Source organism: Podarcis erhardii (genome assembly GCF_964252035.2).
Source record: "Podarcis erhardii genome assembly, chromosome: 16".
NCBI lineage: Eukaryota > Metazoa > Chordata > Lepidosauria > Squamata > Lacertidae > Podarcis > Podarcis erhardii.
Window position 1 is genome coordinate 35,393,662 of NC_138514.1, and position 24,402 is coordinate 35,418,063.

The window sequence follows — 24,402 nt, forward strand, 5'->3', positions numbered from 1 at the left end:
TTATACTTGGCAGAAACGGAGGACAGAGCTCTGGCCGAGAAGAAAAGGGAGAAGCCACCTCACCTCGGAGAAATAGAAGAGGGCGGATTCGCAGAAGAGGATGTCGGCCAGGTAGACAGTCCCACTGGTCAGCACCTCAATCTGGTATTTGCAGAAGTGGTGGCTCCGCAAGAATTCGCTAAAGTGCCTGTCCGAGGGGGAGGGGGACACAGAGGGGGGGATCTCATTAGGAGCGGGGAGGAGGAGGAGGAGGAGGAGACTCCAGCTCAGCAGTGTGCAAGGCGCCAAGGTGCACAGGAAGCTGGCTGGGCAGGATCAAGGCTGAAGTGTTGGGACTGGAGCCCTGAGGGTCTGGGATACAGCCCCTCACTGAATTCTAAATCCCACAATTGGATCCAAAGGGGAGGCTGACAAGAGAGCTCAGTCAGTGCAGTGAGGAAGCCTTAAAAGCAGGCCAGATGCTGACTGTGCCCCATCTCGAACCCCCAGGGAAGTTTTGCTCTCTGGTCTGACCAATGGAGGGCTGCTGGGGGCTCCTTCAACCCCAGGACCACCCCCCCCTCGCCAGCTTTGCCCAGGGGCTTCTCCTTGGCTGCCCCCACCTGGGAAGAGCAGTCAGGTGCTCAGAATATAAAGCACCCTACACTTATTATTATTATTTTAAAAATAGGGTCAACTTACTCTTGTTCCATGGCATTAAACACTATCGACTGTGCCAAGACGAAGCAGTTTGGGTCCACCTGTCCGTCTTCCCCACAAATCTTTGCTGTAAGGTCAGCAGATCACATATCAAAGTTAGTGGCACTGTATGCATTCTGCGGTACGGACAGACAGTGCAGAAATGTATTAGTTGTGCATATCTATGGCAGAAATATAGAAGTGGTCGGAATACTTTATCTATCATTATCATTATTATCATTATTATTCATTTATATCATCCCACTGTTTCCCCAGAACCAAGGACTTGAGGCAGCTCACAAAAATTAAAAACTAGCATGGATACAATACAGATAGCTAAAACCACAGGAAGGATAATAGACTATACAGTGGTACCTCTAGATGCGAATGGGATCCGTTCCGGAGCCCTGTTTGCATCTAGAAGCAAACGTAAGCTGTGTCTGCGCAGGTCACATTTTGGCGCTTCTGCGCATGTGCGTGATGTCATTTTGAGCGCCTGCGCATGCGCAAGCGGCGAAACCCAGAAGTAACGTGCTCCACTACTTCTGGGTTGCCGCGGAGCACAACTCGAACGCGCTCATCTCGAAGCACATTCAACCCGAGGTATGACTGTAATTAACTACTGAACTATTAAAAATTAAACTGTAACGGAATGAGAATGACGTAAAAACCGATCTGTTAAAATATAGATAGTAAAAACAGAGGAGCCCCATTGAAAGCCCTTTCCTTAAAAACACTCAGTTCTCCAAAGCCTATGGGAATAAAACAGTCTTCACTTGCCAGCAGGACAACAAAGAAGGAGCGAGTCTGGCTTCTCTAGGGAGTGAGTTCCAAAGCCCGGGAGCAGCCACTGAGAAGGCCCTCTCCCACGTCCTCACCAAGCAGGTCTGTGAGGGTGGAGGGACTGAGAAAAGGGACTCCCCCAAAGCCCTCAGAGCCTGGGTGGGTTCGTATGGGAGAATCTGGTCCTTCAGATAGCCTGGGCCCAAATCATGGTAAGGGTTGGACTATGATTGCAGCCTCTCTCAAAGAAATCACCGGGGTTTTTCTCTCGGGAGCAATGAGACCACCGTTTCTGAGGAAGACACACATGCCTGCTCCTTACCCACTATATCGTTTCTCATCAGCTCTGTGATTGGTATGGGTTTAGCAGCATCGGGAGAGATATATTTGGTAAAAATTGTAACTGCATCCTGTTCTATACCTAAAAAGAAAGGGGGAAAACAAGAGTGAAGGCAGTGGCATGATAAACACAAGGCGTGACTGGGTAGCAGTTGGACCAGCAAGCTCCTTTCCCCCCATAGAAATGGTTACTCAACATAGGAAGCTGCCTTGCACTGAGTCAGATCTCTGAGTTCATCTTCCTCAGTATGTTTTACACTGATTGGCGGCGGCGGCGGCAGCAGCAGCAGCAGCAACAGCTCCTCTCCAGGTTTTCAGGCATGGGCTCTTCCCCAGCCCTTACCTGGAGAAGCTGGAGATCGAACCAGGAACTTTCTGCATGCAAGTTTTGTACTCTTCCCCTAAAAGCAAAGTAAGGATCTAGTCCTCATGGTTCTGAATAAAATCATTGGCCTCTCCGGCTCATTACCGTCTGCACTGACTGGCAACAGCTCTCCAGGGTTTAAGAGAATGAAGTTAAGAGCTGCACACCTGGGTTTTATGCACCTGGCTGGAATTTTGAATTGGCAGTTTGGAAACAGCAAATACCCCCAGGTTGCATGGCAAGCTGACTTTCCAAATTAAGGAGCCTTTCAGAAGTGGTTTGGGATACCACCCCTTTCTAAAAACTACAGTCAGCAAACTTCCTGGATTACCAGTTTTCTCTTTCTATTGTTTCTGTTGGTAGCTCCTTGGGGCATGAGCCTATTGGTCTTACTTCTTATTCTTTAAATGCAGGAACCTATGGCTCTCTAGGTATTACTTATTTACATCAGCTTGATCAGTGGTTTATTACAGATCAGGACCTTCTCGGTTGTGGCGCCCGCCCTGTGGAATACCCTCCCACCAGATGTCAAAGGAAAAAACAACTACCAGACTTTTAGGAGCCCTGTTTAGGAAAGATTTTAATATCTGAAGGACTATTGTATTTTAATATTTCGTTGGAAGCCACCCAGAGTGGCTGGGGAAACCCAACCAGATGGGCGGGGTATAAATAATAAATTATTATTATTATTATTGATTCAAAGTGTTTATGCCCCCCACTCTTTAGTTAGAAAGGCTCCCAGAGCAGCTCCCAGGCCAATGAAAAGCAATGCAGTCCCCGGCGTACAATCTTAAAAAGACCTGGCACAAAAGGAAAAGGGAGTGGGGAAAGAAGAGGGAAAAAAAATCAAAGCAAGAACTCCTCAGTTTAGCAGCTTTCCTTCCTTACAGCATCACTTATCATTTCCCAGCAGGACAGTGGCTAGATATTTCTGCACCCTGAGCAAGGTGTGTACAGATTCAGAAGATATACTGGCATTCACGGCTAGGAAGCACTTACTTTTCATGAGTTTTCCTGACAAGTCCTTTAGTGCAAAGGAGGGACTGTTTCTATTGGATACGGAGACTTTGGAAGGGTCTTGAGGTTCCTCCGGAGCAGGACAGTCCTCTGCTCCGGACCCCCCAAGCCCCAGACGGGCCTTGCCAGCAGCAGCAGCAGCAGCAGCAGCAGCAGCAGCAGCACCTTGGCAAAGCGGCAAACGGTTCTGAAGGCTCAGCGCCCGGCCGTTCAGTTCGGCGGCCGGCAGCCTGCCAGGCGAGGGCTGGGCCGGACTACAGTCCTCCAGGCGCCTGCTGAGCAACTCGGAGGAAGACGCCGCCGACGCTGCGTTCTCCAGCTGCTTGGAGGAAGGGGAGACCGGCTCAGCCAAGGAGCTGTGCTTGACGGTGTTCAGGCTGTGTGCTCTGATGCGGGACCATGTGGTGGAGTGGAAGCTCTCGGCCTCCAGCCAGAAGCGGACCAGGTGCTCCATGCGCCGCAGCTCCATGAACTGGATGAAGTAGGGGAGGCCGACGGCGTCCCGGAGGACTTGCTCAAGCGTCTTGGAAAGGCTGGATTTGGTCTCTTGAGCCTGATAATCCAGACAGGATCGGCCTAAAGGAGAGGCAGGCGGCGGGGTGGGGGTGGGGGAATAGAAAAGAAAGATGCTTCTAGGTCAGAGGCTGGGTGTGGGGGGAAGACTTAAGGTCCATGAATAACCATAGTTTCGAGGTCCCGGGCCCTAAGGAATCAGATTATCCTCCACTGGGGCCAGGGCCTTCTCAGTGATGGCTCCGACCTGGTGGAATGCTCTGTCCCATGAGACCAGGGCCCTGAAGGATTTAACTTCCTTCTGCAGGGCCTGTAATTCCGCCTGGCCTTTAATTTGAATTCAGCCTGATCTTTTATTCCCCTTCCTTCCCTCCCCCTCCCCTTTTTATGAAGATTACCCGCTCTGGGATCCCACAGCTAATTTTCCCCTGGTCTCCTCGCTGGCCCAAATAGCACTTAGCCAGCTAGCCCTGGTGATCATCTAATGTCTATTGGATGGATTTCCCCCCTAAATTGATTTTTGAATTTATTGTTATTCACGATTTATACTGTATTTTATGCTGTTTTTTGTTGCATCAATTAAGTGTTTTAAATTTGTTGTTAGCTGCCCTGAGCCTGGTTTTCTGAACCGAGAAGGGTGGGGTATAAATAAAAATTTATTATTATTTATTGTAATTTATTATCTACCCTTCATCCTAATGTCCCAGGGTGGGTGACAACATTAAAAGACAATATTAAAACAGTTTAAAACAACCTACAATCATAAAAAGAAGGTGGGTGCTAAGAATAAACACCTCAAGTGTCATAGGAGGCCCTCTGGCAGCTCCCCCCAAGCTTCAGAGGGTGATAGAATGGCCAAGAGGACCCCCTCCTTGCAGCCTGCAATAGAGCCACCTGCCCCTGCCGCTTGCTTACAAATAAAACCACTTCAGTCTGCCATGTGGTTTGTTTTTTTAGTTGACACACCGCCTGATGTAAAATGAGGACTTAGGGCTATCACTGCTAAATAACCAAAATGTGTACAATTAATCGGCTTAAGTGTCTTTTAATCAATTGACCAAATTGGCATCTGAGTAAAAACAGTAAGCAAAAAATACGTCCCCCTCTTTCTCTCTCTGTGCATGTGAGAGATAGGGAAAGGTCCCTTCTGAAATAAAGGCTGCCATTTGTAGATTTTGGAGGTATTTGTGGTAACACAGTATAATTTGTTTTTAAAGAATCTGTCCAATTAATTAATCAGGGCACCTTTTTTTTTAAAAAAAAAAAATCAACTGACTAATCTATTGATGCCAAGGTCACACCATTAAGGCATTTAAATATACCGTATTTTTCGCCCTATAGGATGCACTTTCCCCCCTCCAAAAATGAAGGGGAAATGTGTGTGCGTCCTATGGGGCGAATGCAGGCTTTCGCTGAAGCCTGGAGAGCGAGAGGGGTCGGTGCGCACCGACCCCTCTTGCTCTCCAGGCTTCAGGAGAGCCGCAGCGCCAGTCCCACAAGGTCGGGGGACAGCGGGGAGGCGGAACGCCGCCATCCCGCTGTCTCCCGATGTGGTTTGGAGGCTGACGGCGGGGAGACGTGTGCTTCTCCCCGCCGCCTGCCCCGCAAGCTCCGGGGACAGTGGGGAGGCGCAGGACTGGTCCCCGGACCTGGTCTGCAAGCGGGTGGCGGGGAGAAGAGCGCTTCTCTCTGCTGCCGGCCCCACAAGCGCCTGGGGGAGGGGGAAATAAATTTTTTTTTCTTTATTTCCTCCAAAAAAACCGTGGTGCATCCTATGGGCCGGTGCGTCCTGTGGGGCGAAAAATATGGTAAATCTTCCTTAACTAAGTAATACTACAAAAACCTCTCTATAGGTTCCTTTTGCGACACAGCAGCGGAAGGCGAGATAAATCTACAAGTGAATGGGCCTTATACTCATCTTAAGGAGGAAAAGGCCACTTAAGATTTCCTTGCTCATCCCGGATGGCGTAGCTTTGAAAAAGAACTTAGACCAGCGCATCCTTAGCCCTTGCCAATTGCAGCCACATCAACCACCTACAGCTGGAATGGCTGGAACTGTACAACTCTGCCATCTCTGAGCACTGGGGCTGCGGCTGACGAGAGATGGCAGCCTGAGAACATGTGAAAAGCCACAGGTTCCCCATTCACTCCAAGGAAAGGTGCCCCTGCTCTCCAGATCAATCAATCAATCCTTTATTAGGAATAGCAAATCACACATTATAAATCAAACACCGTATACAGATTGTGGAAAATATGAACTTAGCATAACAATTTGTATAAATAAAACAGTATAACACTACCACATCACCGACCACTCAAGAACCACTAAATCTCTCTATAATGGCCCAGTCTTTCCACATGGACAGCACTCAAAAATTTAGCCACTATTAAAGTGATTTGAACATTCCTGTCCGAGAGCAGGTCCTGAACCGCTGGCAGCATAGAACCGAGCCTGTTAGATTGTAAGGCCTCTAACAATTGTCTTCTGGCATAAATGCCAAAATCACAAGAAAAGAAAATGTGCTCCAACGTATCAGGTTCCTGCCTACCATATTTGCAGACACACCCTGTTTCTGGGAGAGCTAAATACAGTGGTGCCCCGCAAGACGAATGCTTCGCAAGACGGAAAATCCGCTACACGAAAGGGTTTTCCATTTTGGAGGTGCTTCACAAAACGAATTTCCTATGGGCTTGCTTCACAAGACGAGAATGTCTTGCGAGTTCATGCGGGGGTTTTTTTCTTTCCCCCCCTTTTTCTAAGTCGCTAAGCCACTTATCTGCTTATCCGCTAAGCCGCTAAAAGCCGCTAATAGCGCTAATCCGCTAAGCAGTCAATGGGCTTGCTTCGCAAGACGAAAATACCGCTAGACGAAGAGACTCGCGGAACGGATTCTTTTCGTCTTGCGAGGCACCACTGTATCTTCCTCTTACTATCATCGAGGGAAACATAAACAGTCTGCACAGTTCATGATTCTTCAGATTTGTTAGGTAACCCTTTTGAAAATCTCTACCCAAAGGGAGATTTAAATAGAGAGGGTGCTCTCCAGATGTCCACCAAGGAAGAAGCCGCGGCTTACCAAGGTCTCCAAAGTGCGCAGCCTCCATGTGGCTGGGCTGCTTTTTAAGAGCCGCTGTGCGGCTGCTCGAGGACTCCATGTTGGCAGAGATGGCGTTGATGGCCACATGGCTTGGTCCGGCGGCCTCCAGCAAGGCATGGTTCCGGGTGCTTCTCTGCGGGGAATGTACTGGCACTGCAGCTGGAAGAGGAAGGAAAAGGGGAGGAAAAGGAAGGCACTGGGTTGCTGGGGTTTTCTGGCCATGTACCCCACCAGAGGGACCTGAGTGGCGCTGTGGGTTAAACCACAGAGCCTAGGACTTGCCGATCAGAAGGTCAGCGGTTCGAATCCCCGCAACGTGGTGAGCTCCCATTGCTCAGTCTCTGCTCCTGCCAACCTAGCAGTTCGAAAGCACATCAAAGTGCAAGTAGATAAATAGGTACCGCTCCGGCGGGAAGGTAAACTCCATTTCCGTGTGCTGCTCTGGTTCACCAGAAGCGGCTTAGTCATGCTGGCCACATGACCCGGAAGCTGTACGCCGGCTCCCTCAGCCAATAAAGCGAGATGAGCGCCGCAACCCCAGAGTTGGCCACAACTGGACCTAATGGTCAGGGGTCCCTTTACCTTTACCCCACCAGAAAGGACACCTTGTTCAGCACTGTACCAAGAGCCCACCCCAAACTACGTCCACGTAGTTTAAATCAGAGATGGGGAACCTGTAGCCCTCCAGATACTGAGTCCAGCTCCCATCATCCCATAACTTTGGTCGTGCTGGGCAGGACTGATGAAAGCTGGATCCAAAAATTTCTGGGCAGCCTGGTTTGAGCAAATGCTAGTTAACACACAGTAGGGAAACCAGTTTCTTCAATGCACAGAAGAAGTGCTTCTTGAGTCAGACTGCAATGCACGTAATTGTTTAATGCAGGAATGGCTGACTTTGATGGAAAGTACGATAAAATGCTTTAGATAATGAGCATAAAAGCAAGCCAGCCACCTCAGGGGTCAGGTGGGGAGCAAACTGTTGCAGCTTGGAGAGTCAGGTGCCAAAGAACCTACTGTAAACATGCCCTGATGCAAGTCACAAGGACTTCAGGAGCAGGGGAAATGAGGCCCAGGGACCAAATGCAGCCCTTGAGACTCGCCCTCCTTTGCACCCTTCTTGGGTGCTTTTGCCTGACTGGGTCAGAGTGCCCTTCCACTCTGAAAATGCTTCTCTGCTTGCTTGGATGGAGGACAGAGAGAGAAAAGGGTGTTCTGAGTGTGTGCAGAAACTAGCCTACTGTACAAAGCTCATAATTTATTTTGTTGCTCTGCCCACTTTTGCCTCTGGCACCACCTGACCAGCATGCGGCCCCTGGAAGCGAGAGCAGAAGAAAATGCGGCCCTCGGGCTGCAAAATGCTCCCAACCTCTGATGTAGTTAAACATAAGACAGAGAGTGAAATCAGTAAGGCAACTGGAATGTTTTAACAGGCAGAAGGGGAGCACATTAAAGTTGTGCCAATTTGTCAAAGATAAGCAACAGAAGCAGAGAAAATACTGTTCGGCTCAGCTCTACCCTCCCGTCCCCGACAGCAAAAGCAACAAACACACACACCAACACACAGATTGCTTGCGGAAAGCAGTAAAAAGGCTGTGCTGATGACACAGAACCACTGAAAAATAGAGAGAGACCCCGGATAATGGGGCTTAGGGTACCCAATTAAGGCTAATCCTCCTAATCTTTGAGGATTACCAACATTTTGAAGGAACTCAATGCTGACTAAACACAAAATGACGGGAATTTTCGGTACCGGAGAGCGGGAAGAGATTTAAGTTCCAATGTGATTTGAGAAGCCGGGCAAAGGAGCCTTCTTGCTGAACACTGTTTGGCACTGCAAGGGGTCCCGATTCTGCAAACGCTGTGCCAAGGGGGAGGGGAATAGGAATTTCTGAGGCATTTATTCAGGGTAGTCTACAGGGGACCTGAATCCAGTCCTGAAGCAATTTACAAAAGCCACTTCAGCTTTTGCGGTAAGAAGATTGCCCATTGCTACACACTTGCAAATTCCGGGGAATAAGAATGCTCCATATTTTTTTATTACAGGATCGAAAGAGATGAAAAGGGATGCAAAATATAGATGTCGATATTTATGTCTTGTGTTCTCTGCAGGTAGGAAAGGTGTCAGTCCTGGAGGGCGCTCACAAACGCTTGCGGGTGCTGGCACCAAGCCTGGATCCAGAGCCAGGGAAGTCTAAGTGCAAAATTCACTGTAGAGTCTGCCCATTCAAGTTTGTTTGCATGGCAGCACACTCATCTGGCACTCAGGCAACTCAGCCTGCTGCTTGCCAGATCTTTTGGACCACTGCTCCCGTCAGCATCAGACTACCACGTTGGCTGGGGCTGATGGGAACTACAGTTCAAACTGCACAGAGGGGAAGGCTAGCTTGGGGGACTGGGTGACCTCAAGGGATAGAGGCAGGCCACCCCTGCTATATAACCCTCTTGCTAAGATCAGGTGGGTGCCTTCACTATTTCCAAGACATGGAACGGATTGTGCCTACTTGGTCTTAAACTCTGTAGATTCTCTCTCTATTTTGAGCATCTTATTATGCCTTATTGCTTTTAAAGTCTGTTGGTTTTATTAGTATTTTCTTACAAATATTTTATACTACTTCATGTAAACTACTGAAAGAGATTTCCCCCTCCCCCCCCCCGTTAAGTAGTATATAAATTTGGTTACATAAAGAAAGATAAAGGCTATTTCCATATAAAACTCCCTGTCTCTCTCCCCGCCCGCCCTGCAATAAACTAACCTGGATACCCCTCTAGACACTGGGATCTAGTTGACCGGGCCTAGTTGACATCACCCTTCCTTCTCTTCAGAAATTCGAGAAACGAGCACTTACCTTTAATTGCTTTCACTTCGGTTACCTTCTCGTGCTCTTTGCCCTTCACTGCAAGACAAAAGAACATGCAGTGAGGCCCCGTGGCTTTCGCAGAAAAGTCAAGCCTGCCCTTCAGGGAAGGATGCTGAGTCTTCCAAGCTGTCCCAGAATATGTCAAGGCGCTGGCTCATTTAGTCAAGCGTTGTCTGAGTGGCACAAGGTCCTAGGCTGGGGACCTTCAGATGTTGCTGGATTTCCAACTCTCATCATCCTTGTCTATGACCAGGCTGGCTGGGCCTGATGGGAATGGGGAGTTCAGCAGCGTCCAAAGAGTACCTGCTCAGGAAAGCCTGGTCCGGACTGTGCATATTAACCTGGGAAGTTATGGCTATGGCTCAAGCTCTGTTTCAGACCGGTGGGTTTGGCCCCCCTGATTCTGAGGGATAACTTTAAATCTCCATGGGAAGGGGAGGTAGTGGAGGAAGTGCAGAAGTGCGGGTTGTCCTCCCTTTATATAGAGTCCATGTCGTATAGCCACGCAAAGGCGGAGATCGATCAAAGATTAAGGGATATTGCCAGACAGGAGGACATAGCCCGTGTGAAACCTGGGTTGTTTCTGGGGGAGCAGTTGTATTGGGCTGCTCCAGCTCGCTACCTGGCGGATATCCACTATGTGGAATACCGCAGACTATTTACGGCGGCTAGGCTGAATGTTCTTGACTCGGCGGTTCTGAAGGGAAGATATGGAGGAGTCCCATATGACCAGAGATTATGCCACTGTGCTTTGGGTGAGGTAGAATCCACAGAGCACATTTTACTGAGCTGTCCCTTCTTCAACGATTTAAGACAGCATCTTATAACTCCATACTTACCCCAGCTCAGTTCTCGACAAAGAGGAAAGCAGACAGCATATCTGCTAAATAAGTCTTCTGGGAAAACAATTTTGTCAGTGGCTAAATTCCTCTTTCTGGCACTTAAGCGTCGGAAACGTATAACTGAATGCTTTGATGTGGGTTATCTGTGAGAGGTCTAGTATTGTGGCCCTACCTTATTTATGTACCCCTATGATGTTTTAGTTTATAACTCTGTATTGTGTAATGTTTATTTCTGACTATCGGTCGAATAATAAAGGAGTTTGAGTTTAACCTGGGCGGTGGGCAGTCCTCCTGGCAAAAGGCTGGAATCAATGGCCTTTTGGCCCCTTCCTAGATTCAATACAGTCAAAGCTTGGTTGTCGAACGTAATCTGTTCTGGAAGACCGTTCGACTTCCGAAACATCCAACAACCAAGGATCAAAGGGCAGCCGGCAAAGTCAATGGAGAAAAAAATAAAAACTCCCTGGAAGCCGTTCGTCTTCTGAAAATCATTTGAAAACTGGAGCAGTTACTTGCAGATTTTCGGCATTCAGGAACCGAAACGTTCCAAAGCGGGGGTGTTTGGGAGCCGAAGTTTGACTATACTAAATCAAAGCAGATAGTAAAGAGCCCAACTCCGGTCTTTTGTGGTGCCCCCACCCATGTTTTGGACTACAACTCCCATCAGCAGTCTGGCCTACCCTTATTTCGAAATGTGCCCTGTTTTACTACAGCTTTCCTCTTTCAAAAAGCCTTGTAAGTGGAGATTTGTATCACATTTCATATCTTTACTGGATTTGAAACTGATTTTACAGGTGTAAAAGTTGTTGGTTTTTAATTGTTTTATATGTAATTGATTATTTGTTTATATTTTTCAACTGTCTTACAACGAGAAGATCATAATCCTTTCCCCCCACCATTAAATAACTGAGGGAGCAGGGAAGGAGAAAAAAATAAAACAGTTACTGTCCTGAGATTATACCAGTGTATAAGCAGAATTCAAACGTCTGAAATGCTTCAAGCACATTTTCTCCATTATCCTTACAACAACCCTGCAAGGCAGGCAAATGCCAGCCACAAATTGTGGGGAGAGAGTGGGATCTAGAAGAATAAGGGCTTGTGTGCTGCCACCTGTCAACTTCAGATCTCCCTTTCGTCACGACACAGATGTGCCAAATTGCAGCTCCTTCTCCTTGCCACTCAGCAACTCCAGTTCTTGCATACATGAAGAGCATCTGTCTACTCTCTCATTCAACACACACCACTTTGTTCTTTGAACATTTCAATGCATGTGCTTCTCAGATGAATGGAGCACTGCTAGCGATGTTTTGCAGAGCGGCTGGTGATAATTGCCTCCACGGAAAATAGGCACGAGCCAAACAATGTGAAAACAGGAAAGAGAGATAATTGCCTCAAAAGGAAGAGTTACAATAATTAGCCAAACGAAAATATTTGCTGCTGCCTTATTTGGCGGCAGAAAGGAGGTATCCTTTAGAAGTTTAATAACTTAATCTTTAATACATCCAACCTGAGCCTTGGTCCAAAAGAGGAGGCTTTGAGATAGGAGAGGTAAGCTCATCCACACACAATCTGAGAAGCGCAAGGATTTCTCAGGCAATGATTTAACAAGACTGGATCTCTAGTTAAAGTTCACTACAGGAAATTCACTAATTTTTACAAGACCACCTGAAGCACTCGCTGTGTTCATTTTATAAACTGGTACAGACACTTTCTTGCCATTTGGACTCAAATGGAGGAAGGCTGTTGTGCTTGACGCAAAGCTAACAGGTACTCCCTTCCCTCCCCATAACATAGGAAGCTGACTTATCCTGAGTCAGACCATTGGTCCATCTAGCTCATTATCATCTATACTGACTGGCAGCAGCTGCCCATGATTTCAGGCAGGGAATCTATCCCAGCTGTACCTGGAGATGCTGGGAACTGAACCTGGGACCTTCCGCATGCAAAGCAGTTGCTCTGACACAGAGCCCCAATTCACGCATGCTTCAGCAATGTCGTAGCCATGTGTTTCCCACAGAAGCAGGAGAAAGGAAGCTACACAGGAAAAAACAGCAAAATATGGCATGTACCACATTTTTCACTCTATAAGACGCACTCCCCCCTCCTAAAAAGTAAGGGGAAATGTGTGTGCGTCTTATGGAGCGAATGCAGGCTTCGCGTTGCTTTTGCTGAAGCCAGGAGAGCAAGAGGGATCGATTCCTCTTGCTCTCCTGGCTTCGCTTCGCTGGAGAGGCGCTGCGCATCTTTCCCTCTCTGTGCAGCGCCCCTTCAGCAAAGTGGGAGGAAAAATGGAAGGGGCTCCACTTCTCCTGCCGCTTTGCTGAAGGGGCGCTATGCAGAGCGAGAGCGAGCTGTGCAGTGCCTCTTCAGTGCTGAAGAGGCGCAGCGCATAGAGGGAAAGCTGTGAAGCGTCCCTTCAGCGAAGCGGGAGGAGAAACGGAGCCCCTTCTGTTTCTCCTCCCGCTTTGCTGGAGGGGCGCTGAGCAGAGAGAGAGAACATTTTTTTCCTTTTACAGATAGGTAGCCGTGTTGGTCTGCCATGGTCAAAACAAAATAAAAAAATTCCTTCCAGTAGCACCTTAAAGACCAACTGAGTTAGTTCTAGGTATGAGCTTTCGTGTGCATGCACACGAAAGCTCATACCTAGAACTAACTCAGTTGGTCTTTAAGGTGCTACTGGAAGGAATTTTTTTATTTTATTTTTTTCCTTGTTCTCCTTCTCTAGAACTAGGTGCATCTTATGGTCGGGTGCGTCTTATAAAGCGAAAAATACGGTATGTGTATTACATAAGTCCGCAAAAGTCATCGGCCTTTGCTGATTCTTACTAGCTGCCTGACTGCAGGCACAAATTGTTACACATTTGTAGCTCTAGAGACACAACTCTGCCTAGTTACCTGGAGGGGTCTGATAATCACCACAGGCTACCAGACAAACCGTGTTAGAAACAGATATGGAAGCTAGGAGCTAAATGGCACCTTAAACCGAGGTTAAGGGCGCAACAACGGAATGTGCAGGCGTGCTTTTTTATAACAAGAATACAAAGCTGAAAATGAATGAACTGCAGATAAAATATTATGTTCATTTTTCACGTGATTTAGTCCTAGCCCACCCCCCTAATATTCTTAAGAAGGTCTCTTCTCCAGTCTTCAGAGAGCAGCTGGAAGTGGGGAGGCAGTAAAAGGTCTTCCTTTCCTTCCACTCTGCAGTTTTAATCTGAAATCTTAGGCGCAGTACTGTACCGAGAGCTCAGAAACTGTTTGTGCTAATGAAATTCCCTGTCACAAAATGTGCCTAGAACAATGGGAGTTTCGAACACTGCAGAAAGGGACTGTTGGTGAGCCTCGTGTTGCGAGGGGAAGGGAAATAACTTGATACGGGCCTGCAGTTTTCACTGGCAGAAACATTTTGAGTGTGGTATTTCAGCAGCATGGTAATCTCTTGCCAGGCTGAATCCTTTAAGTGAAGGAGTAAGCATACTTGTGAATCCCGCAGACTCCTTTGTAGGCTAGCCTCCTCTAACCTGGTGCCCTCCAGATGTTTTGAACTATAACTCCCATCGGTCTGGCTGGGGCTGAAGGGAGTTGTTGCCCTAAACATTCGGTTTGATCAGCTGGCCTCAGAAACGCACATTGTGGGTATCTGGAAATATCTTCCAGACTTCATGCGCTGGAAATATCACACGTTTGGCCCTTGGCAATCAGAGGCATCACAGGAAATACGTAAAAAGCCTCTCTGGCCTCGGTGCATTTACACCTCCACACTATCTTGTGAATTCCACTTGTCAAAATAACTGGAACGCTTGTTCATCTAGCAGGCAGCTTACTCACTCTCTTGATTCTCAGTGGCCCAGTTTGGTGAGCTGCAACCTCCCGCCGAAAGAGGACAAGCAAGGCTGACAGGCGCATCCTTGCTGTATGAAATGCAGCGCTTTCACAGGGCTTTGCATAATTCATTGGTAAGTGCAGACTTGTACAGCCGGCTTAAAGGAGAAGGCAGATCTAGGGAATAGATTTTGCAAGTATGCATGAAATTCAAAACATTTACCGCCACTCAGGCCAAGTTTGAACTAGGTGCCATTCAGTGCAAGGACTGCATTTCCATCAACTTCCTTTAATTGCTGTGGTTGTTTCAGATTGCCTTCAAAGGGTGGTCTGAAACAAACACCAGGAGAACCAGTGTAGTGTAGTCTTTAAGACCTGGGTTCAAATCCTCACTAAGCCATGAAGCTCACTGGGTGACCTTGGGCAGGTCATTTTCTCTCTCAGCCTGACCAACCTCACAGGGCCGTTGTGAGGATGAAAGAGGAGGGAGGGGGCTGCTCTATACTGAGTTGGATCACTGGCCTACTTAGCTCAGCACTGTCTGCACTGAATGGCAGTGGCTCTCCAGGGTCCCAGGCAGAGGAGTCTTTCCCGGCTTAAACTGGAGATACTGGAAATGGTATTCAGAATCTTCTTCATGCAAAGCAAATGCATTAATTATCACTTATCAGACTTGTTAGTCACTTGTTACCCAACCATCTCCGAGTGACTTACAACACATTTAGGAACATAAACACACCATCCCATTGAAAGAATTCATACTAAACACCTACAGTTCATATTATATTTACACATATAATGCACAGACAAATAAAGAACAGCGCACAACCTCATCTCTGTCCATCAAAAGCCTTGGAAAATAGGCAAGCATTTACTTGCCTGGTGCCAAAAATCTCTCAATGGAAATACGAGGCAGACCTCACAGGGGAGAGCATTCCACAGATGGGAATAAGTCCTGCTTTTTGTCACCACCCTCTGAACCTCCTCAGCAAGAGCACCTGGAGAAGGTCCTCAGAAGATGATGAGAGGGTTCTGGTAGGTTCGTGACCATGAGCTAAATATTGCAGCCCTTTTTCTAAATGGACTTGCCAAGGCCCTGAACTTTCATCCAGAACATGCACTCAGCTCCCCTATTTCCTTGATTTCCGTGGACTGTTTCTTCCAATAACTGCTTGAAACAACTCAGTCAAGTGTGCATTTATTCCATCTGCATCCTGCTCCAATGGTAGCTTACATTATTGATTATTGATTCATTCGTTCATTAAATTTGTTAGTCACTTTATCTTGCCCAAGGCAAGATTGGTTATAACCAAACAGCCAAACCAACAATAAACCTCACATGGTTTCCCTCCCGCTTTTTTGTCTTCAAAACAACCCTGCAAAGGTTGTTAAGACAGTGACTACCCAACATCACCTAGTAAGTGCCATGGATGCGTAAGGATTCAAACTCGGGTCCTCCCACATCCCGATAACTATTCCACACTGGCTTTCTTCCGTGCTTCCCCTCTGGAGATGCTTCCACGTAACTTCCTTCTAACTGCTAACTTGGTGCCGGGAACACAAACTTCACTTACGTCACCAACTTAGCTTGCCTGCGTTTCTGGTTACACCTGAATATTTCTGTTATCAGCACCAGTCTCACGCACGAGGGAATTACTAAGCAGGAACACAGAGGTCAGTTGCATTTCAACACAATAAAGATGGTACTGCAAGGAAACCTAGGAGGCATCCAACTAAGACCATTAATTTGAAAGGGTTCACTCTATGACCTCACTATCTTTTAGAATCATCAAATAAGGCGCTGGCAGGGAACTGTTGCGAACCACCACTAGGTAGCCACAGACACTCGTTCTACAAAATCTCCATGTAGCATGAGTGCCTGCTGTAGGCAGAAAATGTCTGCAAGCCTGGTTACCTGTGGTGGGTAGGAATTACTTCCAGGTGACCAGGCTGGCAACGTGTGTTCTCTTCTCCCTCTCCTTTTATGCCGTTCATATCCAATAGGCATGTGGGAGCAGGAAGGATCTAAACGTCTCTGCAGGCCACCAAGTTTCATGGATTTATTAGCAAACCTGGCTTGGCACGTTGGTCCCAAAGGAGATAGGAAGCTTAACTTTCCTGGGTGCGTCCCTAAAGCCACTAGGGTTGTGGAGCTAATAAGAGTTCCCACTGATTCAGAAAGTAATCTGAAGACTCACTTCCTTGCAGACGTCCAAAATGCAGTCAGCAGAATTTCTACTAGATTTAGTACAGCAGTATTACATCATACTGAAAACCAAAGGCTGCTTATAGATATACTTAGATAGACAAAGAATAGGTGGTCTTTTCTTTTACTGCCCACACAATATCAGTGAAGAACCACTCAACTTTCCAGGGTTTTTCAGCAATTTTCTGCTATAGATAGGGTAGTAGTGAAACTCAAAAATTGTATCACTTCCCAACTTAAAATCTCATTTTTGCACATAGGAAAACAAATGTACTAGGCTTCTTAATGCTCACTGAGCGTCACTTCCATAATCATCAGGCAGTTCGCATGCTTCCTTAGTTATTCCAGAATACAGGTGTTCAAAACTTCACACGGTCACTTCTTTCTGGCTGCTGGTTTACATTTTTCAAAACCCAATTATTTGGAGAGGCTCAGCCGATGCCAGTTTTGGAATCATTTCAGCACCAGGAAAAGGCCTTTTAAAGACCACTTAACTCTTTTTTAAAAAACTTATTTTAAATCTACGATTGTATTACTTTTGATCTTTCTATTTTAATTTTTATTGCTACTGTAAGCTGCTCAGAGAACATTGTTACTGGGCAGAATATAGATACATATATAAATTAAAAGAAAAGCAAACTTTTTTTTAAGCTCCTCGATCTAAGGCATCTCCCTACAATGCCTCGCAGTTTTGAATTTTGCCAACCCTGTTCTTTGTCTTCCAAAGTTTCCAGAAAAGCACCAAATGGTACCTGTCCAGCGTTTTTCCTCTGCTGATGCATTCCTAAAGGTAAAACAACTGTGTGCTCAGGACAATTTTGGATAACATGAACCTTACACGGAACTTCTCTCTATATCTTAACTTTAAAACTTCCTGCTTCTCTGCCCAGGAAAGGAAGTGGCATAACATGGTCACTATCAACCTGCCAGAGCAGTACTGATTTTTTGCCCCACCCTGTATTGTCCTCTGAGTTTCTCAGCCTGTAGAGGACAAAGGCTGGGTGACCTGAAAGATTACTTTTTTAAAAAAAGAAAAAAGGAAGTATCACAACTTACTCACCTTCTTTACAGAAGGGGTTTTCAACCAGTGTACTTTGGCACCCTGGGGTGCCTTGAATGATTGCCGGGGTGCTGCAAGCAACATTGGCCTCTGATCCTCTTTCTTTCCCTCCCTTCTCTGATGCCCTCTTGTGTCTCTGCCTCCCAAAGGCTTGCATAGCTTTTTGTTGCAGCAGCCCTAGCTATAAGCTCCCCAGGCGAATGGTGCCTCTGGGGCTGGCCAGTGGGTGCTGGTTGCCAGAAGCTGAGGCAGCCTCAGAGTAAGCAAGCAGGCAGGCGAGGGAGCCCAGCCAGCTAGACCACCAGCCCTTGCTATTAGGAATGGACAGACAAGTGGGAGGCTGGGCAGGCAGGTGGACAGACAGGCACCGTGCTGGCCTTTCTTGCGTTTACTGTGTGCAAGGCCTGCCTGGGAGCTGAGTGCCCAGTGCGGAAGGGGAGCCTTTCCACCATGTAGGCCTGGCAGCACCCACTGCTGCCCCCTAAGGTGAGTACGGTCCTGGTCTCATGTTCACCTTGGGCCAGTCTCCATGGGGCACTAAGGCTGAGGGCATCCTCTTCCCAGGCCCCTGTGGGGCAGTGTGAGGAGACATCTCTCTTTGGGGCGAGGGGGGGCTGCTCAGAGACCAGGGGTGGGGGCAGCAGCTGACTGGAGGGTGTTCGGAAAGGGGTGAGAAGGGGTGTCACATGGTTGTATGCTTCCCTACATAAACAGAATGCCCATGCCTGATTCAAGCTAGTATAAGAAGAAGGGCTCTAGCTGAGCACTCCCCAAAATAGTGGTTTTCTACCTGGAGGGAACTTCTGACATGGAGACGCGGTTAAGCGCACCCCCCCCCCTTCCATACCCCTGCATTCTGAGGCAAGACAATCCCAAGGCCAGCCGGCCAGTATAATACTTTTCAGAGGGTATCTTGGCTCCAAAATGCAGGTGGATCTGCATTGAAACTCCTGGCCATTGTCAAGAAGTGTGTCTAAGAGTGGAGGAGGGTAGTTGGGGATGCCACTATTGCCAGCTGCCCACGAGGCAAACTTGTTTTGTCCCTCGGATACCTTGTGTTTGGTTTTCTGCAGCACCAGGTATTCAGGCTTTTGAGAGGCCTGCTGGTGGGAAACTGTGGCTGCCACCATGTGGGTCCCATGATTGTGTCCATCTCAAGTCTGTTGCCCCCTTTGTTATTGAGGATCCCAGCAATGCTTTCAAGTTCAGCGAGATAACCCTGTTTAAAGGAAGGAAACGTTGCTATGCAGATCTTGTAGATCTTGTAGAGTCAGAGTAGGCACCTAAGCAAGGAGTGCCCTGACACCAAACTGCTCCCTTTGGGGAGGGGGAGGAAACATCTTTGAGCGTCTTCGAGTGACCAGCGGTCAAGGGCAAAGTCCTGTTGGTGGGCTAGATATGGTGTGCAAGCCTTATACTGTCTGTTTTGGGATTCCTAACTATCAGGGACCAAAAGTAGAACAGATGTCACACTGCTAACCTGAACCTCGGGACTGCTTCACTCCTCAAAACCTGATACAAAAGGTCTCAGTGGTGTTTCAGAAAAATACTTGAAGTTAGCAAAGTTCCAGAGTCTGGTGCAGGAAGATGAGCAACCATGAATTCCTTCCCCTCATTTCCCAGCACCATATTTAATCACAGTTTGAGCTAGTTAAAGAACCCTGCTTAGTGTCCATGCCACTGCCACCCTTCAATACAGTAAAACGGCAAAAATGGTGAATTCACACCCAAGGGAGGAGGAGGTTTGACAGGAGGAAATGCCCAGCCTGTTCCCTTGTTAGCTCTGGTGAAAGGACAGGCTGTGTTACAGCCTATAGCTACCGGCCCCAGGGGTGGGAATTCCAGAACTGGGGAGCAGCTCCCAAGGCTGGGCTGGGTCACAAAATAGCTGTTTTCAGTACAGGGTTTGTGTGGTTAAGGAAAAGGCAACTTTAAATGAACCCATTGTACCGAAAGTTAGTGGGCGTATCAAGAGGCTGACTTTTACAAAAAGCCTTACACTTCAAAAGCAGTTGGACTGCTGCTTTATAACAGGGAAACAATCCCCAACAAAAGTCTAACTCTAAAACACACACACACATAGAGGAACTGTCCATTATGTGACCTGCAATTTAATCAACACGATTCAGAAAATGGCAATAGGCACATTTTTATTATTTCCTTGTTCTATAATTGCTTCTCCTATTCTTTTTTTTTGGGGGGGGGTATGAGAGCTAGTCCCACATTCCTAGAATCAGATTTGTTTTTTTATCCTGCCTCTTTCTCCAAACTATGAAAGATGCTTAAGGAGCAGCAACTTCATTTTTAAAAAATGAAAATGTATTCATCACATTTCCATTGTACCATTCCTCCATGATGTCCAGGGCCATTCACAAACAGACACCACCACTATGGCTGGTGAAGCAAAGCAATATTTTAAAGACTGAAAAGCACTACAGGATGCTGAAGAATGAAAAGCGTTTAGTAGAAACCTGACTCAGGAAGATGGACTCATAAATGTTTCCTGTTAAAGAGTGTGTGACCCCACACAAGCTGACCAAAGCAGGTTAAAGGCCTTAAAAGCCACCACGATGTATACACTGCAACAGTTCATAAATTCTCTTCGCAAAAGACGGACCAAACAGCAGAGAGCAAGCACCCGGAAAGCGCTCACCATCAATATGTCAGCAACATCCCCTGCCTCATCCCGTAGAAGCTCTGTCCCCTAAATTTCCCTTAGAAAGGACTCCGGCCTTTTTGCTTCCAGGGTGCTTGGGTCTGTTTTAACAAGACAGGCAAACAGAATATGTACATCTCAAGTTACACTATATGCTTTACGCAATATGGAAACGTTTCTCCAAACGTTGCAAATTTTTTGTTTTTGTTTAACGGCTCACTATTGAACTTGAAAATATTGTGTGCATATCACTTTGAAAAATCTCTTGCCTTGCAAGTGCAAACTTATGCACTTGCAAATATCACTAAGTGAGGAGACGGCTGTGCTAGTCGTAGGGCGCTCACAGCCAAGCCTTTGAAGATCAGGCAATCACCCATTCAAGTCATGCAAACCCAAATTATTAGACCAAGGAATGCCTCAAAACAAGAGAGAAGCTGCACTCCCCAACACAAATGCAGCTATGTCAAATCTGCTGCCTTGGATTTTGAGCTTACAGGCTATGAAATCTGTAGGAATGGGTTCTACCTAAGGGAGAAGCAATCATAAAGCTGCTCCTTGTTTTATGGCTGTTTGCTATAGTGATTCATTGAATATAATTCTTTCAGGCTTGGCTGCTGTTCATTATTCTAGTAGTAGAAGGCTAGTAGTCAGCTGATAGTTCAAGCCCACCAGCCCCTCGGTGGTCCAGGGGCACTGCAGCAAAAGCAGGCGGCAGGCGCTGCCAAGAGGAAAACCAAGGTGCTCAAGGACATTCACGTGAGCCTTCCTTGCACATGGCGCTGGGCGTGTTTGCAAATGACTTAGTGATAAAGGCAGAAGTTGAAGGGTCCTGCTCATTCAGAGGGAATTTCAAACTCTTTCAGATGCCTTTTCCCAGAAGCTTAGTTCTCTCTCTTTTGACTGTCATGGCTGCTATTTCCTCTGTTTTTACACACTAACAAGTATGACAACCCATCACCCTGAAACACCCACCTCGTCTCTACCTAGTCTCCTACTTGCCCAGTTTGTGTATTCCCCGTAATGCGGGTCCAGCAGAGATCCCCTACCCAACCACTATGAGCATTCACTCCCAATACTCCCAGACCACTGTCCCATTAGCATCCTGGAATCCATTCCCAATCGCTACATTAATTCTGCCCCCCAAAATTGCCACCCTCCAACGAACTCACCACCATGCTTGTTCCTAAACCTTTTCATCCCTTCCCCGAGGCTTTTTATTCTCCACGCTCCCGATTCCCTTAAGACCCTCACCACCCAGCCACCAACAGCCCCCTTCGGCTGCCCCCTTCTGCCACCACCATCAGGCCTCAAACTTTCACTGCTTCTGGTCCAGCCTATATTCAGAGACACCCCCTAAAAGCTCCCGAGCTTCTTCTGCAAACCCCTCCCCACCCTCGCTATCACCCCTAACCATTGGGCATGCTGGCTGCTGGCCCAACATCATTTGGGGGGGGCACCGTGTTGGCTACCTCTCCTCCCCCAAAACACAGAGAGAAAGCAAGAACACCCACCTACCCCTTCACCCTCAAAAGCCCCCCCTCCACCACCGTCTCTATCACCCCTAACCACTGGGCATGCTGGCTGCTGGGATGTTGGCCCAGCATCATTGGGGGGCACCGTATTGGCTACCTCTCCCCCCCAAACACAGAGAGAAAGCAGGAACACCCACCTACCCTTTCACCCTCAAGAGCCCCCCCCGAAATCCCCCTCCCCCACCTCCTCACACAATAACACAAGGCAGCCCCCCCTTTTGGTCCTTTTGCTTAGCTCCCCCCATTCAGAAACCCGGACTCCCCTTCTCCCTCAAGACCAGGCACCCCCACCGCCCTTGAAACAAGCTTTCTTTTAATTAAGCCCCCCCTACACTAAGCCCCCCCCCTCAGAAAGACACACAGGCCCTCCCCCTCCCCCCCAAGACGCCCCGCCCCTTTGACCTCCCGGCAACCCCTCCCCCACATTTCACCTCACACCACATCCAACCCCCCCCCCCAAACGGGCTTCTATATTATTATTTTTTACCTTTCCTCTTGAAGAAGGACATGGTGGCGGCGGCGGCGGCGGCGCGGGGGCCGGGAGAGGGAGGCCCGGGCGGTCCCGTCTCCCTCTCAGGGCTCCTGAGGCAGCGCCTTCCTCCTGCTCCTCCCGCAACCGCCGCCGCCTCCCGCTCCCCACACGGCGGAAAAGGAGGCAGCCGCCATGTTGTCAACAACCGCCGCTGCCGCCGCCGCGCAGGTTCTTTCTTCCGGGGGTCGAACGGTGAGTCAAGGCCTCGCGGGGCATCTCGGGAAATGTTCAGTGGCTGTTATTATTATTATTTTTCTTTTTAAAAAAAGTCAACGGTAACCGGCCGGCCTCTTGCCCTCAAGCGGCATGGCCGCATGGGCGTCGGGGAAGGGAAAGCGGCGAATCGAAGCGGCGGAAAGCGGGTTTTGATTGGAGGGTGTGCTCGAGGGGGCCATCTTGGACGAGGGCAGGCCCCGCTGGGGGAGATCGGTAGCGCGGGGGCCATGTTGGAAGCGGGCAGGCCGTGCCGAAGAGAGAGGCCATCTTGGGAGAGGGCAAGCTGTCTCTTTCGTCCCTCGCCACTCCGCCGTCCGGCCGTTAGAGCCCGAAGGCAGCCATCTTGTGTAAGGGAACGGTCGTCGGCTAGGATGGGCCGTTCCTGGCTGGAAGTGATTCTGCTTCAGGCATATTGGTTAAGGGCAGCACCAGACCAACCACAATACCTCCTCTGCTAACGGAAAGGTATTGATATGAGAGAATCAATCAATACTGGGCATGATTATCTCTTTATGATGTATAATTATAGTATGTCATGTATATTATTTATTCCTAATTTTTTACCTTGCTATTCTCCATTTAGGTCTCTTATATTAAAATATAAAAAAATTAAACTAATTTATTTTTTTATAAAATTTATGCTCAGGAGGCCTTAATTCGCTGAAGCAACGCTGGTGCTATCCTCTAGTTGAGGACATGTGTGTTAATATGTCGGGCATTTTTTAAAATGATTTTTAAAAATTAATTGCCCAATATTTACCCTATTTTACCACAGTTTTGCCAATTATACAGATTCCAATTAATATCAAAATAATTCAAATTAATTCCAAATTTATGCAGTTTAATCAAAGTGGTTTCCTGTGTTCCTTGATCAATGTTTTTTGTCCAGTTCTTATATTGCTGGGGTTCATGTTTTTTATTGACATCAAATTACATTTCAGTTTTTAGCAATTACTATTTGTGTTAATACCTTCTCTAACTTTCCATAGGATTTCAAAGGAGGTGCTCTAATTATTTTCCTTTTCTCTGCATGTGTCAGTCTAAATATGTCCAATAATAAAGTCCTTGGCCTTTATCTGCTGTCCAGTTCCTGAAATTCCTCCAACTGCTGTTGTCTCTCAGTGTAGCTGGGTTGGGGCTATAACCATAAATAATTCTCAAAATATCTCATTAGCTCCTTCCCATCATGCTCACCTTGCTTGGTGTTTCTGGACAACAATATACTCCACAGTCCATTCTTTCTCACTACTCAGTCAACAAATGTGTCCAACATTAAGACCGTTTGAGATGCCAAAATAATATATGACAAATTCTTTTGACAATATATATAGATTGGTATCATCAAAAAATTTGGACATCAAACAGGTTTCTTTAGTAATATTTATCATTTCTGACTACAACATAAACAACAAATTTGTACCAATGTACTTCTTCTCACCACAAACGATATGTACTAAGTTTATTGTAACCCTTCCAACAATTAGGATGATATAGAGGAGTAGCTGGTTACAATATTACCAATTGAATGAAACATTTAAACATGATAAAAAGTGCGGCTTTGATGAACAAAGTTCCCAATTTGAAAGGGAACTAATAGAAAACAGAGGAAATTTGATTTTAAGGATGTATATTGTTAGAATGGGACACCAAGGATGAAAAGATTAAATCTGCTATGATCTCGGGATGTGGGGCACAATGTAGACTTAGAATCATGGGGAAAACTGTGGAAATTTGGGTTGAATTTCACAACATGTTATACTTTGAGGGAAAACTTCATTAAAATGATATATAAAACTGTACCTAACACCAAGTAAATTGGCAAAGATGTTTAAATCAGCTTCAAATATCTGTTGGAAATGTAAAGAAGTAGAAGGTTCATTTTACCA

The 24,402-nt window shown here is 47.1% G+C and overlaps 1 protein-coding gene across 1 annotated transcript in view; it reads right to left on the reverse strand.

The window, feature by feature from the left end:
- Window positions 1–22,536, reverse strand: part of AKAP10 (A-kinase anchoring protein 10) — a 32,431-nt gene extending 9,895 nt beyond the window's left edge. The window contains exons 1-7 of the mRNA XM_081844199.1: window positions 22,256–22,536; window positions 9,639–9,686; window positions 6,772–6,951; window positions 3,164–3,757; window positions 1,784–1,882; window positions 682–766; window positions 64–187 (exon numbers count right to left, since the gene is read on the reverse strand). Coding sequence (XP_081700325.1) covers window positions 64–187; window positions 682–766; window positions 1,784–1,882; window positions 3,164–3,757; window positions 6,772–6,951; window positions 9,639–9,686; window positions 22,256–22,277 — 1,152 coding nt within the window. The 5' untranslated portion in view covers window positions 22,278–22,536. The remainder of the gene's footprint in view (window positions 1–63; window positions 188–681; window positions 767–1,783; window positions 1,883–3,163; window positions 3,758–6,771; window positions 6,952–9,638; window positions 9,687–22,255) is intronic.
- Window positions 22,537–24,402: the final 1,866 nt, after the last annotated feature.